General features: G+C 49.5%; 1 protein-coding gene across 4 annotated transcripts; it reads right to left on the bottom strand.

Annotated features, from left to right (window-relative positions):
- On the bottom strand, positions 1-18,772 carry znf800a (zinc finger protein 800a). 4 transcript variants are annotated; one of them, XR_008088992.1, is made up of 9 exons: positions 18,381-18,772; positions 12,992-13,066; positions 11,626-11,800; positions 7,620-7,715; positions 7,154-7,297; positions 4,977-5,320; positions 3,132-4,879; positions 2,565-2,803; positions 1-1,114 (listed from the first exon to the last, which is right to left on the bottom strand). XR_008088992.1 is itself a non-coding variant. In XM_052491905.1 (8 exons), coding segments are annotated over exons 2-8 (2,559 nt in total). In that variant the 5' UTR covers positions 13,043-13,077; positions 18,381-18,771; the 3' UTR covers positions 1-1,113. The 4 variants fall into 4 exon arrangements, 3 of the variants coding, with proteins under 3 accessions (XP_052347865.1, XP_052347864.1, XP_052347866.1); XM_052491905.1 differs by lacking the exon at positions 2,565-2,803 and having other exon boundaries at positions 12,992-13,077; positions 18,381-18,771; XM_052491904.1 differs by lacking the exon at positions 2,565-2,803 and having other exon boundaries at positions 18,381-18,771.
- Between the last annotated feature and the right edge of the window lie 307 nt (positions 18,773-19,079).

The following is a 19,079-nucleotide window of genomic DNA, read 5'->3' as shown; positions in this document are numbered from 1 at the left end:
TTCCGTGAAAAATTACACTTTAATTCATTTTACAGTTTCATGAGAATTGCCTATCAGAGCTTTTTCAGAGCTGATCTGATTGGTCAAAAGTCCAACTAGCGAGAAAAGAAAAGAAGTCAGAAGTGGGCTGCCTGTTTAAACACAGCCATAGCCACTCAACCAATCAATCAATCAAATGGTCACCGTCTCTTCAATGTGCCAGAGTATCGCTAGTCAGCCATCTACTTGTCTTTCTCTGTCAGATAATCACCCAAACTATATCTCTTGGAATGCCAGAAAAACTCAAGCCTATCTGGATGAACTGAGTTAATATGGAGTCTTTCCCAGTGGATGGATAGCTTACTATGAGTTGAGGAAATAAACCACTAACATCACTACTGCTGGCTCTGGCTGGGCCAACTTCACAGCATACACATGGGGAGGTCTCTCCAGCCCGTCCTGTAGGTTTTTCACCCCAACCCTAATCTAGCACACCTGATTCTAATAATTAGCTAGTTGATAAGATGAAGCAGGTAAGACACCACTGGGTTTGGCGTGAAAACATACAGGAGGGTAGCTCTCCGGGAACAGGGTTGGAGAGCCCTACCTTAAAGTCTAATCCTATAAAGCAGAACTGGAGCACCCTCTACTGGTCAGATATGGGATATCTATGGTGTGCTAAGAGCGCTCCCAACCCTGCCCTCTTCTCTCCCCACCCCTAAGGTTTATACAGGCTCAAGTCTAGACCAGGTTCAGGTGTGTGTGTATATATATATATATATATATATATATATGGATCTACATGTACATACAATGATGGTAACCTACACACAGCAGTGTGATAGCATCAGTGCCTCCGCAGATGGCTCCTTGAGTGTCCACTGACTCCACTCCTCTGGCATCACGTTGGCTCCCATCCCTCCTTCCAGTGCAGGGTTCCAACAATACTTTTGGTCCCTTAGATGTGAAGTCTCTCCTTCTTTCACCCCTTCTCCTCCCTCTCTCTGTTTCGCTTGCACCACTTTCCCAGCCCAGCTACTTTCTTCATCATCGTTAGCGGTGCTCTTTCATCCGTTGGGTCTCTCCTCTCAGGATGGAGGCTTCCAAGAACCAGGAGTGAGACGGGACTGGGGATCTGAGAGAGAGAGAGAGAGAACAGCAGCTGTTAGAAGGCGCTCGCCAGTCAATTCGAGCCGGTTTAAACACGGTTTCTGTTCCCTCTCCTCTGCTGTAACATCACTACCCCAACGACCAGCCTCCTCCCAGACATAAACACTAACACACTAATCAACTGTCTGTCTGGACACTCTCACACACACACTTTAATCAGGTGTCTGTGCTCGCTCCCTTTGATTGAAACCTAGTCGTCCGGGGGAGAAAACAAGTTCAACTCTCTGGAAGAGACGTGACCCCTGAATCAGCCTGTGTGTGTGTGTGTGTGTGTGAGTCGTAGCAGACTGACCAAAGGGTTTAAATGATGTGTAATGTGTTAAAAAGAGAATGTTCTTCCCCTCTCTGTGGTCTCCTGACACTGACTGACACTGAGCTACACACACACACACAGTGCTGGGGTTAGTTTAATCACAGCTAAAGAGGCTCATCCTCAGACAGACCACACAGAGCCCGGGGGAGTAAACCTGGAGGAGGACGGATTCGGCCTCATATCCGGGCCTGGCTACACAATCCATATTTTACTAGACAGAGTGAGTGAAGAGAGGAGGAAGCTTGAGGACATCTGTACTCATAAAACATTGTGATATACGATGGTATCGCCGCCTATTGGACAAAACCCCCCACCCCCCCTAAAGAACACTAAAAATCCCCCGTTGGGCTATAGCGCAAAATCACATGCTACAACTGGACGAATCATGACGTAAGATAATGTTGCGGAAAGCTCGGGCGGAGGCTGAGTGCGGGAAAATATTTTCTAATATTATTGTCTGGTGGAGCTTTTGGCATGGAATGGGTTGGAGCACAGTGACAGTCAACTGATCAGGCTGTCTTGCCGTAGTTAGGTTCTAAATAACGGGCAGGAAAAGAAGCAAAGTCGGTCCTCTTCAGACCTGGATAACATCAGCTTTATTTGGCACGTCCTCCTCTCTTAATATTGTTGGTTGGATCTCTCATAAAGCTGTGACCGAGAATAGCCCTTGCCTATAAGACTCCCACTTCCATTAACTAACCTTCAACTCACCTTCTTAGGCTGTTTCGAACATTTGGCAAATCGGCTACGGTTCGTAACTTCAACGAGCAGGAGGATTGGCGTCGAACGCATTTCTCTGCGTCGCACAAATTATTTCTTCCTCCGTAAGCTTAAACTCGATTCAACTCGTCATTCCATTTCTCTATCGGCTATATTGATATTTGTTTTCCCTCATTATTACCTCGGCTACTTACGTTTCTTAGGCCATTCAAACAACTTTTTGAGATGAAAGCGTAGCCGAGCCCAAAGTATTATGCAGAGCCTGTCGAAATGGAGAGAGACGGGAATACAGCCAAAAGAAACAGCAAGATAGATAAGGACTAGCTGTCATGTAATGTGTCCAAAACATTAAGAACACCTGCTCTTTCCATCACATACTGACCAGTTGAATCTGGGTGACTTCCATCAGTGTCGATGAAGGGGAGGAGACAGGTTGAAGAAGGATTCAGAGGGTGAATGGGCAAGACAACATATTTAAGTGCCTTTGAACAGGGGTATGGTAGCAGGTGCCAAAGGACAACCAGCCAACTTGACACAACTGTGGAGTCGAGATGAGCCAGCATCCCTGTAGAATGCTTTCGACACATTGTCGAGCCCATACCCTGATGAATTGAGGCTGTTCTGAGGGCAAAAGAGACGGAGAGAAACAATATTTGGAGGACTTCTCCACTCTATATAACATATTGAACTAGGCTATACCCGGAATAGGATATTACTCGGTAGGTCACCCCGTGTGGTGCCCTGCTGTGCACCCCCCAGTCAAGTTCAAATAGGCTGTCTATCATCGTCAATAGATGTAATATCGCCCCAACCCCACTCTCCTGGCCCCATCTCTATTAGTCCGCCCCCACCCCTCCCTCTCTCTCTCATAACAACCCATATCACACAGAACAGTTACTCTCAACAACAAGATATCGACAAAGACAACCATATGTGTAGTGAGGCTCACCAGAGCAGTGCCTTGGACCGAGTGCTGACCCCCTTAGCCCTGGCGCCGCTGGGCGGCGTGCTGACCGGTGGCGTGGCGTTCCGGTGGCTCCTCTTATGGGACTCCAGGTAGAGTTTCTTGGCGAAGGCCCGGCCGCACACGTCACACGCGTGGAGCGAGAAGTTCTTGGTGACACGCACCTCTGTACTGCTGCTGCTCTCCTGGTGGGCGTCATGGCGACGCGTGTGGAGGGGCGTCGGGGCGGAGGTGTCGGGGACTTGTTTGTCGTTCTTACGGGAGACAGGTGACCCGGTTTGGGCCTCCTGCTGCCTCTCCTGTCTCTCCTGGTTGCGAGTGACCGGAGTGGAGGAGAGGAGGTCCTGTTTACGTGTGACTGGGTAGGAGGAGTTGTTGAGGAGCTCCTGTTTGCGTGTGACTGGGGGCGTAGGGGGGGACGGGGCCGAGTGGCACCCATTCACCTCCTCCTTGACCGTTGTTCCTCCTCTCTTGTTGTTGTTGGCATTGGGGGCAGAGTTGAGGACCACCTCAGCCGGCCGCTTGACCGCACGCGACTCCAGCTTGGGCACGATCTTGGCCAGGTAGCCCGTCGACTTCTTGTGCACCACCGTCACGTGGCGCAGGACGTCGCGCTTGCGCCGGGACTCGTAGCGGCAGAGCGGGCAGCGGTAGAACTTGATGAAGATGTCCGTGCCGTCCGTGTGCAGCTCGATGTGCTTGGTGAGGTTCTGGCGCGAGCTGAACTGACGTTTGCACAGCTTGCAGAACAGCTGCTTGAAGTCGAAACCCACCGAGAGCTTCTGAGGGGGTCTCCCAAGAGTCCCGCTACTAGTACCACCGGTGCTGTTGATGGACGTGGAACGAGTCCATGTCTTGGGGCTTCCGCCACCCTCTTCCTCTTTGATCTTTTGACCTGCCTTGGTTGCCACGGCGACGCCCTTCCTGTCCGTGTCCCTCCCGTCCGTGTCGCCTGGCGTCGAGGCGGGGCTGGAGTCGGGGTCGTCCCAGGGTTCCACCGCCTCCTCCTTCACGCTCAGGCTGTTGATAGGGGTTCTGTTGCTAGGGGTGCTGTCAGTGTTGGTCGCTGTTTTGCTGCTGTTGTTTTTGTTGGTCGCCGTGGTTGCGGCCGTGGTCATGGAGACGGAGCTAACGTTCTTGAGGTTCTTGAGATTGTAGATCTTGTGGACGATGCGCATGTGTCTCTTTAACATGACCTGGGAGCTGTACTTCCTCTTGCAGAGCAGACAGCGGCAGGAGGCCAGGTTGTACAGGGCCGATGCCAGGAGAGAAGGGGCAGGGGGCGCTGCGGTGGAGCTTTTGGGGGGCTGAGGGGTGGTAGCAGCCGCGGCTCCACCGCTCTTTGGGGTGTGACCTCTCGTTGGTGAGGAGTTGGCGCTCTTGCGGGGAGGCGTGGCCTCCAGGGACAGCGGCTGGCCGGGGCGCGTGGCGATGTCCGGCGTGATGGTGTCCCGGCGCAGGCCGCGGTGCACCTCGTCAAAGTGGCGCCGCACGTTGGCCTTGGTGGCGAAGGACTTGAAGCAGACGGGGCAGGACTTGCCGCTGGGCGTGTGCAAGGGGCGGGACCGACCTTTGACCATGGAGAGGAGGCTGATGGGAACGGTGCGCGTCTCGGTGAACTTCCGGAGCTCCTCCAGCTTGGTCTGGTGCATCTTGCGACAGTGGCGGCGGATGCTGCGGCGAGAGTTGAAGTCCTTACCACACAGGCAGCACGAGATGGTAACATCCTCCACCTAGGGGGAGAGAGACAGAGGGAGAGTATTACAGTGAGCGTTGGTGTGTGTGTGCGAGCATGTGTCTGCTTGCAACCTTTCTCCTGTATGTACCCACCCCGCTTGTAGACCCCTCCTCCTCGGGCTGCGCCGCCTCCTCTCCTCCCTCCTCCTCCTGGTCACTCCTCCTGTCCTCCCCCTCTCCAGTCTGTCCATTCTCCGGCGTCCCTCCCTGCTCCCCCCAGGGCTCAGGGCTGTGTGTGTGGGTCCCTCCAGGGGTGTGTGGAGCCCGGGGGAAGTGGGCCAGCTCCTCCTCTGAGGACATGAACTGGAACACAGCGTTATTGGAGGTCTGGATTGGCTCCAGGCGCATCACGTAGTCTGGCCGGTCCTTCCTGGGGTAGATGGCCTCCAGGAGGTCCTTCATGGCCCCGCTCTGCTTGTCCCCATCGCCTGCTGGATCTAAGAGGTCAGAGGGGAGGAAGAGAAAGGCATTAGGAAAAGAACGTTTTCAATCAGACACCAATATTTGCTCCCAAACGTGATGCGTTTTGAGCCTAGATACGTCACAACACTAAGGAACATTCGGACAGAAGGAATATTTTTTAACTTGCCAAAGGGAGAAACAAAAACACATCATTTTTTCTGTTTCCAAATAAGATATGTAATGAGCACATTGTGGCAACAGCAACCACGTTTCAACCATATCATTAAATAGCAATTGAATTTATCTTTGTGTTTTCACAGAAATAGTCTTTTTTGTCGTTATAGTCCAATACACAGATGAGATAACAAGAGGATTTTATACATGACTGGTATTTCTAGATATAGACAGAAGTCAGAGAGGAAGAGTAGTGGCTAATGAGGCTGGATCAAAGACAGAGGCTGGAGCATGAAAGAGAATTTAGTTAGTTAGAGTATAGGAGGACAGGAGAGAATAGGAGGACAGGAGAGAAAGGGACCAACTACATTAGGGAGAGACAGAGACAGGGAGAGAGACATGGAAAGACAGGGAGAGAGACATGGAAAGACAGGGAGAGAGACATGGAAAGACAGGGAGAGAGACATGGAAAGACAGGGAGAGAGACATGGAAAGACAGGGAGAGAGACATGGAAAGACAGGGAGAGAGACATGGAAAGACAGGGAGAGAGACATGGAAAGACAGGGAGAGAGACATGGAAAGACAGGGAGAGAGACATGGAAAGACAGGGAGAGAGACATGGAAAGACAGGGAGAGAGACATGGAAAGAGACAAAGACATTGAGAGACGTGGAAAGAGACAAAGACATGGAGAGACAGGGAGAGAGACATGGAGAGAGACAAAGACATGGAGAGACAGGGAGAGAGACATGGAGAGAGACATGGAAAGAGACATGGAGAGAGACATGGAAAGACAGGGAGAGAGACATGGAGAGACAGAGAGAGACGTGGAAAGAGACAAAGACATGGAGAGACAGGGAGAGAGACGTGGAAAGAGACAAAGACATGGAGAGACAGGGAGAGAGACGTGGAAAGAGACAAAAGACATGGAGAGAGACAAAGACATGGAGAGACATGGAGAGAGACATGGAAAGACAGGGAGAGAGACATGGAGAGAGACATGGAAAGACAGGGAGAGAGACATGGAAAGAGACATGGAAAGACAGGGAGAGAGACAGGGAGAGAGACAGGGAGAGAGACAAAGACATGGAGAGAGACAGGGAGAGAGACAAAGACATGGAGAGACATGGAGAGAGACATGGAAAGACATGGAGAGAGACATGGAAAGACAGGGAGAGAGACATGGAGAGAGACAAAGACATGGAGAGACATGGAGAGAGACATGGAAAGACAGGGAGAGAGACGTGGAAAGACAGGGAGAGAGACAAAGACATGGAGAGAGACAAAGACATGGAGAGACAGGGAGAGAGACAAAGACATGGAGAGACAGGGAGAGAGACAAAGACATGGAGAGACAGGGAGAGAGACAAAGACATGGAGAGACAGGGAGAGAGACAAAGACATGGAGAGACAGGGAGAGAGACAGGGAGAGAGACAAAGACATGGAGAGACAGGGAGAGAGACAAAGACATGGAGAGACAGGGAGAGAGAGAGAGAGTGAGTGTAGACCAACGAAGACCGTGAGTGAGTGAGTGAGTGAGTGAGTGAGTGAGTGAGTGAGTGAGTGAGTGAGTGAGTGAGTAAAGTGGATGACAGAATAAAAGAGACAAGCATAGGCATTAAGTGGGAGACAAGCATTGACAAAGAGGGAGAGAGACAGACAGAGAACAAGAGAGCGAGATGTAGCCACGTACCGTCCGGCTTGGACAGTCTGGTGAGGCAGTAGTACTCTTTGTGGGTGATGAGGTTGGGCAGGCCCCGGAACAAGCTGCGACATGTCTTACACTCAAAGATGGTGTCCACCTCATTCAGCAGCATGTGCTTCAGCTGGGCAGTACCTACACATAGACACCACCAGGGGGCAGTGTTAGGGAGCGCTGGCGGAGACAGACGGACAGGACAAATAGGACTGGGCCATCATCAACTCCTAGAGCCTAAAACCCTTCGGTGTTTGCATATCGGAAGGAATATAATAGGTGTGATTAAATAGATTTGGTTTGCTGGACGAGCGATCACTATTTTTCTTCAGATGTGCAAACATTGAAAGAGTAGAAGCTAGGTGCTGCACTTGAGTCATATTTCATCACAAAACGTACGACTGTGTCGTGATTCCTGATGAAAAGACCTCTGTGCAGTCGGAGTAGAATGACTAGATGTTACCTGAACGGAAGACCTCTGTGATCTGCTGGATGCCAGACTTGGAGGTCTGGAGCTGCAGCTGCAACAGAGGAGGGTCACCTGGCTCCACGCAGTACCCTGCAGAGGTCACACACTTCAATACAACACTTCACTCTGCCCTCAGCCATGGAGTGTGTGTGTGTGTGTGTGTATGTGTATAGAGAGTGGCTATTTCCTATAGGAAGTGACTAGGATGGGTTTGCTGCCAGATCCTGGGCATATAAGTATAGAAGTGGTGGCAGCCCCTATACAATGACAGTGGTGGGTGCAACGTGTGTGTCAATGAGAGTCAGTGTGTGTGTGCAAAACGTTTCGGCTGTTGCGTTTACTCCAAGCGCAAAACGCAAACGAGTTCCTATGGGAATAATCTGGTTAGGTCCCTCCCAGTTTTACTCCGTTTGCATCCGTTTGGTTCTTAGCGGTTTCCGTAATGAATACACTCCAGTTCACCCCTTCCGCCCTGCTAGAGTCAGACAAACAGGAAATATGCGTGTGTGTGTGTGTGTGTGCGTGAGTTTTATGCAACAGACAGACAGTTGATGCAACAGATATTTCACAAGTTCGCTACAGTTAGTGGGGTCTCTCTCTCCAATCCCAAATGGACCCCTAAGAAATATGGTGAAACTTCCACCTAAAATATCAGAGGTGGAAGCTATTGCCACATTGCTTACACCTGTCAAATCCTCTCAGATCTCCACAAGTACATAGGGGTCCATCTGGGATTGGGCCCTGGACTGAGGCTTCACCTGTCTCCGGCTGCACGTCAATACTCCAGCATATCTTCCTCTCCTCTTCTCCTCCCCTTCATCTGACGTGAAGGATCTGGACAGGCTTGCTTTAGGGCATGTCCATGTAAAAGGAGCCACGAGCACCAACACGAGAGGTCAATAGGAGCGAGTGTCAAATGAAAGCTAAGAGTCTGTTTTTGTTTCGACACCGGATGTCCATAGACATTGAAAAGTAGTTGACATTTGGTGGCCTTGATTTCAACGTCCACAGATGTTGTTTCTTTTGAAACGTTCCGGATCGGCTTTCATTTCAACGTCCACAGATGTTGTTTCTTTTGAAACGTTCCGGATTGGCTTTCATTTCAACGTCCACAGATGTTGTTTCTTTTGAAACGTTCCGGATCGGCTTTCATTTCAACGTCCACAGATGTTGTTTCTTTTGAAACGTTCCGGATCGGCTTTCATTTCAACCTCCACAGATGTTTCTTTTGAAACGTTCCGGATCGGCTTTCATTTCAACCTCCACAGATGTTTCTTTTGAAACGTTCCGGATCGGCTTTCATTTCAACCTCCACAGATGTTTCTTTTGAAACGTTCCGGATCGGCTTTCATTTCAACGTCCACAGATGTTGTTTCTTTTGAAACGTTCCGGATCGGCTTTCATTTCAACGTCCACAGATGTTGTTTCTTTTGAAACGTTCCGGATCGGCTTTCATTTCAACGTCCACAGATGTTGTTTCTTTTGAAACGTCCCGGATCGGCTTTCATTTCAACCTCCACAGATGTTGTTTCTTTTGAAACGTCCCGGATCGGCTTTCATTTCAACCTCCACAGATGTTGATTTTTGTTCCGGTCCCGACCGGCCTTCATTCGGCCCAATAGACGTCCATGATTATTCAGATTTGGTCAAGACCAAACTAATGTACTGTACTGAATGAACTATACGCTACGGTACTGAACTCTATTGTACTGAACTATACTCTACTGTTCTGAACTGTTCTGTGCTGTACTGTGTTATACTTTGATGTCCAAACTTGTGAAAGATAGATGTCTATTGTTTCATATTTGGTCCGGTCCAACCTAATTTTATATTTGTTTGGGGTCTGAGTGCATTAAAATAATAGCCAGTGTACCCAAATATGAAAAGGAAGATATTGCATATTTCTACATTTATGTACATAGGATACATCACCATGAAGAGAATTAAATGTATAATTATGTGTTTCTGTGTAGTACAAATCCACTTAATTTACTGTAGTTCATGAACCAAAAATATATTTATTTTGTCACTCTCCTCTCCCTCTCCTCGGTCCCTCTTCTCTCATCTCCCCGGTCCCTCGGCCCCGCTCCTCGCATCTCCCCGGTCCCTCTCCTCTCATCTCCCCGGCCTCGGTCCCTCTCCTCTCATCTCTCCGGCCTCGGTCCCTCTCCTCTCCCCGGTCCCGGTCCCTCTCCTCTCATCTCCCCGGTCCCGGTCCCTCTCCTTCTCCTCTCATCTCATCTCCTCGGTCACTCTCATCTCCCCGGTCCCTCTCCTCTCCTCTCCCCGGTCCCTCTCCTCTCCCCGGTCCCTCTCCTCGGTCCCTCTCCTCGGTCCCTCTCCTCTCCCCGGTCCCTCTCCCCGGTCCCTCTCCTCTCCTCTCCCCGGTCCCTCTCCTCTCCTCTCCCCGGTCCCTCTCCTCTCCTCGGTCCCTCTCCCCGGTCCCTCTCCTCTCCTCTCATCTCCCCGGTCCCTCTCCTCTCCTCTCATCTCCCCGGTCCCTCTCCTCTCCTCTCATCTCCCGGTCCCTCTCCTCTCATCTCCCGGTCCCTCTCCTCTCATCTCCCGGTCCCTCTCCTCTCATCTCCCCGGTCCCTCTCCTCTCGTCTCCCCGGTCCCTCTCCTCTCATCTCCCGGTCCCTCTCCTCTCATCTCCCCGGTCTCATCATCTCCCGGTCCCTCTTCTCTCATCTCCCGGTCCCTCTCCTCTCATCTCCCCGGTCCCTCTCCTCTCATCTCCCCGGTCCCTCTCCTCTCATCTCCCCGGTCCCTCTCCTCTCATCTCCCCGGTCCCTCTCCTCTCATCTCCCCGGTCCCTCTCCTCTCCTCTCCCCGGTCCCTCTCCTCTCATCTCCCGGTCCCTCTCCTCTCATCTCCCCGGTCCCTCTCCTCTCATCTCCCCGGCCCCTCTCCTCTCATCTCCCCGGCCTCGGACCCTCTCATCTCCCCGGTCCCTCTCCTCTCATCTCCCCGGTCCCTCTCCTCTCATCTCCCCGGTCCCTCTCCTCTCCTCTCCCCGGTCCTCTCTCTCCTCTCCCCGGTCCCTCTCCTCTCCTCTCCCCGGTCCCTCTCCTCTCATCTCCCCGGTCCCTCTCCTCTCATCTCCCCGGTCCCTCTCCTCTCATCTCCCCGGTCCCTCTCCTCTCATCTCCCCGGTCCCTCTCCTCTCCTCTCCCCGGCCCCTCTCCTCTCCCCGGCCCCTCTCATCTCCCCGGTCCCTCTCCTCTCCCCGGCCCCTCTCCTCTCCCCGGCCCCTCTCCTCGGTCACTCTCCTCTCCTCGGTCCCTCTCCTCTCCTCTCCTCGGTCACTCTCCTCTCCCCGGCCCCTCTCCTCGGTCCCTCTCCTCTCCCCGGCCCCTCTCCTCTCCCCGGCCCCTCTCCTCGGTCCCTCTCCTCTCCTCGGTCCCTCTCCTCTCCTCGGTCCCTCTCATCTCATCGGTCCCTCTCATCTCATCTCCCCGGTCCCTCTCCTCTCATCTCCTCTCCCCGGCCCCTCTCCTCTCCTCGGTCCCTCTCATCTCATCTCCCCGGTCCCTCTCATCTCATCTCCCCGGTCCCTCTCCTCTCATCTCCTCTCCCCGGCCCCTCTCCTCTCCCCGGTCCCTCTCCTCCCCTCCTCTCCCCGGCCCCTCTCCTCTCCCCGGCCCCTCTCCCCCTCTCCTCTCCCCGGCCCCTCTCCTCGGTCCCTCTCCTCTCTCCGGTCCCTCTCCTCTCCTCGGTCCCTCTCCTCTCCCGGCCTCGGTCCCTCTCCTCTCTTCTCCTCGGTCCCTCTCCTGGCCTCGGTCCCTCTCCTGGCCTCGGTCCCTCTCCTCTCCTCTCTTCTCCTCTTCCAGTCTCCTCTTCCAGTCTCCTCTGTCACTCTCCTCAGCCACTCTCCCCAGTCAGGACAGACTGGCCAACAATGACTGAATAAATATATTGTATCTAGTGCTCCGCAGTGTGTTTGAAGGACTTCAATCAAACTAACGGTAGGTTGGTGTAGACAAGCGGGCAGTCTTACCCGGTGTCCTGGGGGCTGCGTCGGGGCCTGGGTTAAGGTCAGTCATTGGGTTAGGGCTGCTGGGCTGGGGCTCGTCTGTCTGGCAGCACTGGTCTCTGGTAACATGGTTCTCAGGCTCAGGTTGGGGCTCGTCCTGGGGGATCTCCTCCATCTCCACCTCCATCCTGCTGGAACTCTGATACGTAGACAGACAGAGACAGAGAGAGAGAATGGTGAAGTTTACCTTTTAAACCTCACAGACATTCCTGGGCTATACGATGGTCAGGGAAACACTGGGACAGAGGGTGTGGGGTGCAGAGTTGGAAAAAGAGGTATGGATAAATTCAACACAGGTGTGGCGCCTGAGTTAATTAAGTAATTAACATCCCATCTTGCCTACGGCGATGTATAAAAATGACCAGTTGCCCATTATTTTGACTACCATGGCTAGAAGAAGAGATCTCAGTGACATTGAAAGAGGTCTCAGAGGAGCACAGGGGGTTTAAAGCTGTTCTGGTTGCTCGTGGTGTCCCAATGCCCTAATAAGACACATTATGTTGGTGTTTCCTTTATTTTGGCGGTTACCTGTACATCTACAGACACTCTCTACTACTCTACATACACTCTACTAGCCTGTGTAACACCAAAGCTATAAGTGTTATGGGAGAACCCTACTTATATAGGAGAGACAGAAATACTGCACACGGCACTACGGAACCGCCTCTATAGCTGCATAATTGGTCCGAGTAAAGATACCTAATGACTCATTATGCCAAACGCTATTTGATCAGCAGTGCTGTTGCTGATCTCGACACCTGCGGTGTCACGTGGCATTGTTTGGTTGGGTCTGATAAGGGCGGGTGGTGGTTCCACTACTGGCTGGGTGAGACTCTCGCCTTGTCTGTCTTTCTGTTTCTCTCTCCAGGGTGATGGAGATGTTTCCCAGCACACCCAGCTAACACACACACACCCACACTAGGCTGTCAGAGATAAGGGACTCCACACTGACCCTTGGCTTCTCTCTCTCCCCCTCCCCTCTGAATACTTTCTGAAGGCACTGTAAGTCTGAGGAGAGAGAGAGAGAGAGAGAGAGAACATGTCATCTCTCTCACTGATTGATGAGTAAACAGTGAGGATGACTGTCTGTATTCAACTGCTGCATGACAGACGCTGTGAAAAGGAAAAGGGGAAGACAGAGTGGGCTGGAAACGGGGAGGAGTAGAGGGATGGTACCTGGACTCAGTGTGTAGATTGGGAGTCAGGATATAAACATAGTACACTGCGGGTGAGGGGCTATTGTTTAGGAGAGGAGGGGATAGTATGTATTTGGGGTTCTATTGAGACTGTGTACTGGTAGGATATATACGGGGGGCTGTCTTGTCTCTACCTTCGTGTGTTGCTGAGAGGTCTTCCTCGGAGCGGATTTGGCCTTCACCATGCTGCTCTCCCTCTACCCAAACACCTGCAACAACACTGGAATGAGCCCATGTTTCAGTGTGCGTGTTTCCCCATCATCGTCAAACCATGTTTCCATGCCGTCACAGAGGTGAAAACAGAGGTAAAGCCCCCCTCTAGTGGTGGTCCCAGGCTAGTGCAGTTCCATCCATCACATCCACCTGCCTGACTGTCGGCACACTTCCAAGTCTTCATGTATTATTCCAAGTAAGGAGTGTGTGTGTCTCTCTATCAGAAACAGCCTAAACCATATACCACCCCTGAAGAGTCAACCCCACCTGTCCCGAGTCTGGTTCCTCTCTAACTCCCTTCCAGGTAGTTTTTCCCTGGTCACCGTGCTAGTGCTTGCTGACTCACTTTAGGTTACCTACCGTAAGGCACTTTGCAAATGTTTTGGTTAAGTCGGTGAACCGGTCCTCAATTTGCACCGATTCCATCAAAACTAGGTTTTCAGATTTCTATTCTTTACAAACCTATAGCATAATGCATTAGGAGGAAGATGGTCATCGCCGTCTCAGAGCGGGGAGAAATACGAGAGCATGTTCAATGAAGAGCTCAGCGGTAATGCTCTCTGACAGCATCAGACCGGACGGCCGGGTATCACTGGAGTCAATCCAAAGTCGTGAGGCTCAATCAGAAAACATGCAGCTATCATCAGAGAGGTGACCTGGTGGCGAAGACTTGGTAACACGCGCGGGCGTTTCCATGGAGACAGAGCCAGAAGTAGTTGTTCCTACTCAGGTAATATGATGAAGTGTGTATTTATCAGTGGGCCTGTAGAGACAGACACTGCTACCAGAACAAACTTACCAGAGAGTCATTTTAAACGGGAAATCTGTGATTGCTACATCATTATTTATTTTTTTGCTTTTTAAATTCATGACATACAAATGCCCCATTGATTCTTGAAGAATATAACTCAATTACCTCATGACCTTAGCTGGCTGAATTGTCTTACCCCATCAGAAACCAAAATATACGCTTGTTTTACGCTCGTTAACAATGTTTTGTAGACAAACACGGTATAGCTTCAAAACATGGTTAAAACTACAAACAAATGTTGTTCTCATGGATGGTCAGTCCTTGCACCTATAGCTCCGTTTATGATTTTAAGAGTGGTCACACTTCTCCAGCCCTATCCCCAAGCTATTTACCGAATCCGTGGCGGGGGTCATCGATGTGTTATTTATTTGAATTGCAGATTGCCCCTTTAACGTGGTCTGATAAGATGTACACTGATGTGAAAGTACTGAACCCACACGAGACTCCTACAGCAAGGCGGTGAACATAATTGAATGAAGAAATGACAGGAAAAGTTCACAGCAATTATTTCTGTGTGTAAAAGGGATGAGTGTATAAGAGCTGGAATAAAGACAGACCAACGGATGCCTCGGTTCACGTTGTAACCCGTGTGACCACCAGCACACTATAACCTCACATGGAGACTGGCTGCTGCCCTCATAATCACACCCACTAGACAGACCACCAGCACATCATAACGCAGGTCTGCCCTTAGTGATTCTCAACTTCCTCAATCTAAACCCTATCTGACCATAACAATAGGCCGGCCTTGGGATGTTTACATTCAGTTGTTAGGCAACCCTCTCCTGGTCGTTTTAATTCATCTGAAGAAGAATTTGACAAAAAAATATACATTATAATAGCATTATATAGGCATACTTTCTCTTGCCCTCGGCTAGTCTTCTTAAAATGGGCTAGAAATCCGTTTCTAAAGTGGGCAATGTAGAGGCATATACTTTAAAATCATAACCCAACATTACATAAATATCTCCACATGCTAAAAACTGTCAAATTAAAATGCATTCAGGTGATTTTCATTAAAGTCGATGAGAAAATAAAATACTACTTTTTGTTTGAAAGCAGAAAATCACCCGAGACAAGTGTAACTAACATGCGCAGTGCCCAACCGGGCGCAATAACAAAACCAAGCGTTCAGTTGGACAATACGCCCCACTCGGGACGAAACCAGAAATGGCACTGCGTTTCCCCCGCTTTAATCAGAAAGGATGCCTTATTTGTACGATTCATTATCTAGAATTTTATGTGTGCGCTATTCGTAAGGGCTTTACGGTCGAACAAAATGTACGTTTACCATACTGTGGAAAAATATACCCATATTTTGAGAAGTCGCGAGATATCGACACCAGCGACTCCACAATGGGTCTCGTCAAACATGAAGGACGAAGTGAACTGCCCTCGCTGACTAACAAAAGTCCCTGTGAGCCTGCCAGCCACCATCCCCTTACGCATTCCACGCAAAGGGGGAAGAAATTTTGCCATTCCGTAAAATAAAACACCATAAAACGATGCCTACACTGTTCAATTTCATCTCCAATTGCAACTCGTCTCCACTAGCAAGCGCGCATTGATTGTTGGCGTTTGGTTCACAGTTATCTTTCAGCGGGTAGCAGTCTCCATTAGCAACTCCATATCCCATGGGCGTGCGAGGGCCGCGGGCTGTGACGCAAATGCCACTTGTGAATCGCAAATTTGACATATCTAATTCAGTGTGGCTGGATGACTATTCACCCCGCATTTAAAACTATAACAATCCCCCCTGCCCCCGTGCTGGGAGATGTGGCGATGCCAATAGCCACTAGCCAGCATATTATGTTAGGATTCGTTGCATAACTCGCCAGCCCAACTTAATAAATTGTGCACCGAGAGCGAACGGGTGCAGTAGCCAGTCAGGATATTGTTACGTTTTGAATATGATGGCCCAATCAACACAATTACATTACAATCTGCGCGAAATGACACAGCGACTTATGCGATGTGCACACGAGACATGGAAAGCGAGTGGCCTCGGTAAACGTGGATCTATGGTAGCCAGCACTTGGCTACGTTCTGCGAGGACGCATGCAGCTGACAATCGAGAGGAGGGCAGGGCAGCCAGCGAGTGGAACTTGGGACTGCATTCATACATAGACCATACGGCCGCCCGGATAAAGGGCTGCATGAATACTGTATTGTGTGCTCCTTTCTCCAAAAGTCCCCAAGTATTTACAAAAGGTTCGCCCAAAAAATATTGTGGCGAAACACAGGTGGTTTCAGCAGCTGCAGATATATATGGAAGCCCGTTCCCGCCACCGAACATTTTTTTAAAGTCTACTATCTCAACATTTTGAGAGATACCTACATCAACATTTTGAGGTAGATCATACATATATAGGTCGTTTTTCTTTATTTGTTGCATTGTGTGACGATTTCCATCTATCCACGTTGCAGAGACCGGCACAGCAGGGACACCAGCAAGCTAATGGTCAGCTGGCATTTGCTTATCACTTTTGATTTGGTTTAATAACAAATATTGCACAAAAAAAAGCACTGAAAAGATGGGACAAAGTAGCCTACTGTTGTTTAGACTGATTTGCCTCATGATTTGTCAACTTTTGCACAATTCCTCGGTGGTTCAGTCAGATCAACTGTAGCCTACCCACTGGGCACACGCTGGTCGAATCAACACTGTTGAAATGACGTCGAACCAACATGGAATAGAAGTTGAATTGCCGTCTGTGCCCAGTGGGTACTGATAACAACCACCACTACAGCACACATTTGGTTAATATGCAAACTTTAGCTGGCTAGGCTACCTAGACATTTTCAATTCAAAATGATTGATTGGAATGTGATGTGTGATTAACTTTTCAATTACACATGAAAAGGGCTACATGATGCAACCCTGTTAGTTGTATTGTCCAATTGCAGTTGTGTCTGTCTGTGTAAAGGACTTCCCATTAGTTCATTTAAAAAATACATAATTCATCTGAACAAGTACAAGGTTGCTGCAGTTTGACAGCATTTTGATAGTTTCATCCTCACTAGGGCCCAAAGTTTAAAAAATATTATAAAAAAACATGACCTGATTAGTCCCATCATAGCCCATATAAAACTGTTTTACAGTTGATTTATTACCAGATCATACCCTACAACTAGGGTCCAGAGTTTTACCTAGTTAGGTTTGCCTACCAGATCAGGAGAAACTCTGTGCTCCTCACACAGCACATATGCTAGCTGTTAGAGCTTTGGACCAGTAACTGAAAGGTCACTGGTTTGAACACCCAAGCAGACAAGGTGAAAAATATGTGCCCTTGAGCAAGGCACTTAACCCTCATTTGCTCCAGGGGTGCTGTACTACTATGGCTGACCCTGTAAAACGTTTCACTGCACCTATCCAGTGTGTGTGTAAAATACAACTTTTTCTTCTAAGAATCATTCCATATAGGCCTCGGGATCTATCTCGAAATGTCAACTTAGTATCTCAAAATGTTGATTTATGTAGGCCTATTTCGAATTAGTAGCTGAACATATTGAAATATCCAATTGTTCAGATACTATCTCATTTGTTGTGTATAGTATTTTGAAATGTTGAGATAGTAGGCCGCCTGTTGACATTGTGGGAATGGGCTTCCATAGATATGTGCAACGCAGCATATCGTTGCACAGCACTGAACTTTCCCAGTTTAGTGCTAACTACGTGACGTTCCAAAGGACCATTTTATTCAGGCTGTCCTCACTGGCAATCTGGAAGCCAGAGCGCAGGGCATTTTACCGTTCTCATGGCACGATTTGCATTGCCTCATTATCCCCGAAAATCTCCTTTACACGGTTATATTGTCAGCTTCAAAACGCCAGTATGTTGAGCAACAAAAGACCAGCTTAACTTTGATCAAAGCAGAAGCCAAGTACAAAATGCACCTTTCAAGCCGTAAAAGAGAGGCCCCTTCTACATTTTGCAGCATGGCAGGGGAGTGCGGCGTAAAAACGGGCTAACCCATACAAAATAAATACAACGAGAACGTACAACACTCACATAAACACATCCATCACCATCTTAGGGAAATCCCTAAACCACTCTCAGATATTTGGCTTTGTAAAGACTCTCCCGAGTGGACGATATTACGAATGTAAAACGCTGCGCTTTGCGGCTCTGTGCCACCTTTTCCAAGAAGCAGCTTGGCGCACAGACCGGTGACCCTTCCGGCTTTGCGCGTCTTTATAACGACTAGATTTTTACCAACAAATCTAATTTTAGCAATGAAATATGACTAAATACATCTAGTTGTAACTATCATCGTATTTGAGGCCCTGGAAATATTATTTAAGGGCGAGTTTGAGTCGCCGAAACCAATTCCTCTCCCCTCCATGGACAGGCAGAACAAGAGAACGATGACGCCATTTTCTGCAAAAACAACCACGTTCGGGGAGCCAAGGCGAGGGCTTTTACGCTTCCATAACGCGTTCCAGGTCTTCGATTAGACATTTAGGGCGAATATAAATGTGTTAAGAATAGTTCTTACCTGTATAAGTCTTAACCTGACGATGGAATCCGGTTTCACGGAGTAAAGCTACGGGCTTCGGCCGGGGAGCGACTTCGAGTCCGCGTCCCTGTCTGTAGCTAGCCGGGGGTTGTTTATTACGCCTCTCAGCGCTCGGCTCGTCTCTCGCACTGAACAGTTCCTCCAGCAGCTGCCTTTGTGCACTCAGAGGGGACCGTTCAGCTAAAGGCGGCCGCTGCGCAAAGGTGCAGCACTTCTACTTTTCTTTATAAATGCCAGTCTCGTTGGCACTTTGGGGGGTAGGAGAGGAATAGTTGACCCCCCCCCTCCTCGTGATCGAGGAACACTGTTGCCAAATTCAGGCCGTTTAGTGCTCCATTTACTAAACGCGCGCACAGGCTTTCCAGAATCCAGGACACACAAATTAAACCGAAACGTTAGGTCGTTTTGTTCTCTTCTGCGCATTCTTGTCGTTGATAAAAGTGCATTATTCATTGGGAAAAGTCGTAAAACGCTAAACGCAGAATGTAAAATAATAAACTGATGATTTGGAACTGTTGGAAATGTTGCACCATGGCCATTTATCATTTCTGTGTTTTGAGTTTATTTAATAGTAGGGCAAACAGAACAATGCCACAATTTTGAGAAAAAAAATCATTTATTTCAATAAATCTAAATTAATTATCTTGCCACCAAAACGCAACCTACAATTGTTCACCT

The sequence above is a fragment of the Oncorhynchus keta genome, chromosome 33 (genome assembly GCF_023373465.1).
Source record: "Oncorhynchus keta strain PuntledgeMale-10-30-2019 chromosome 33, Oket_V2, whole genome shotgun sequence".
NCBI classification, from domain to species: domain Eukaryota; kingdom Metazoa; phylum Chordata; class Actinopteri; order Salmoniformes; family Salmonidae; genus Oncorhynchus; species Oncorhynchus keta.
Note: the sequence above shows the minus strand (reverse complement) of the source record. Positions and strands in the feature narration are given on the sequence as shown.

Bases quoted from the DNA above. Each gene is read 5' to 3' on its own strand.
- znf800a (XM_052491905.1), bottom strand. From the start codon at position 13,042: ATGGTGAAGGCCAAATCCGCTCCGAGGAAGACCTCTCAGCAACACACG. The intron at 7,298-7,619 runs GTAACATCTAGT...GTCTATGTGTAG, and splicing joins CACAGAGGTCTTCCGTTCAG to GTACTGCCCAGCTGAAGCAC. The intron at 5,321-7,153 runs GTACGTGGCTAC...CTGACCTCTTAG, and splicing joins CAGACTGTCCAAGCCGGACG to ATCCAGCAGGCGATGGGGAC.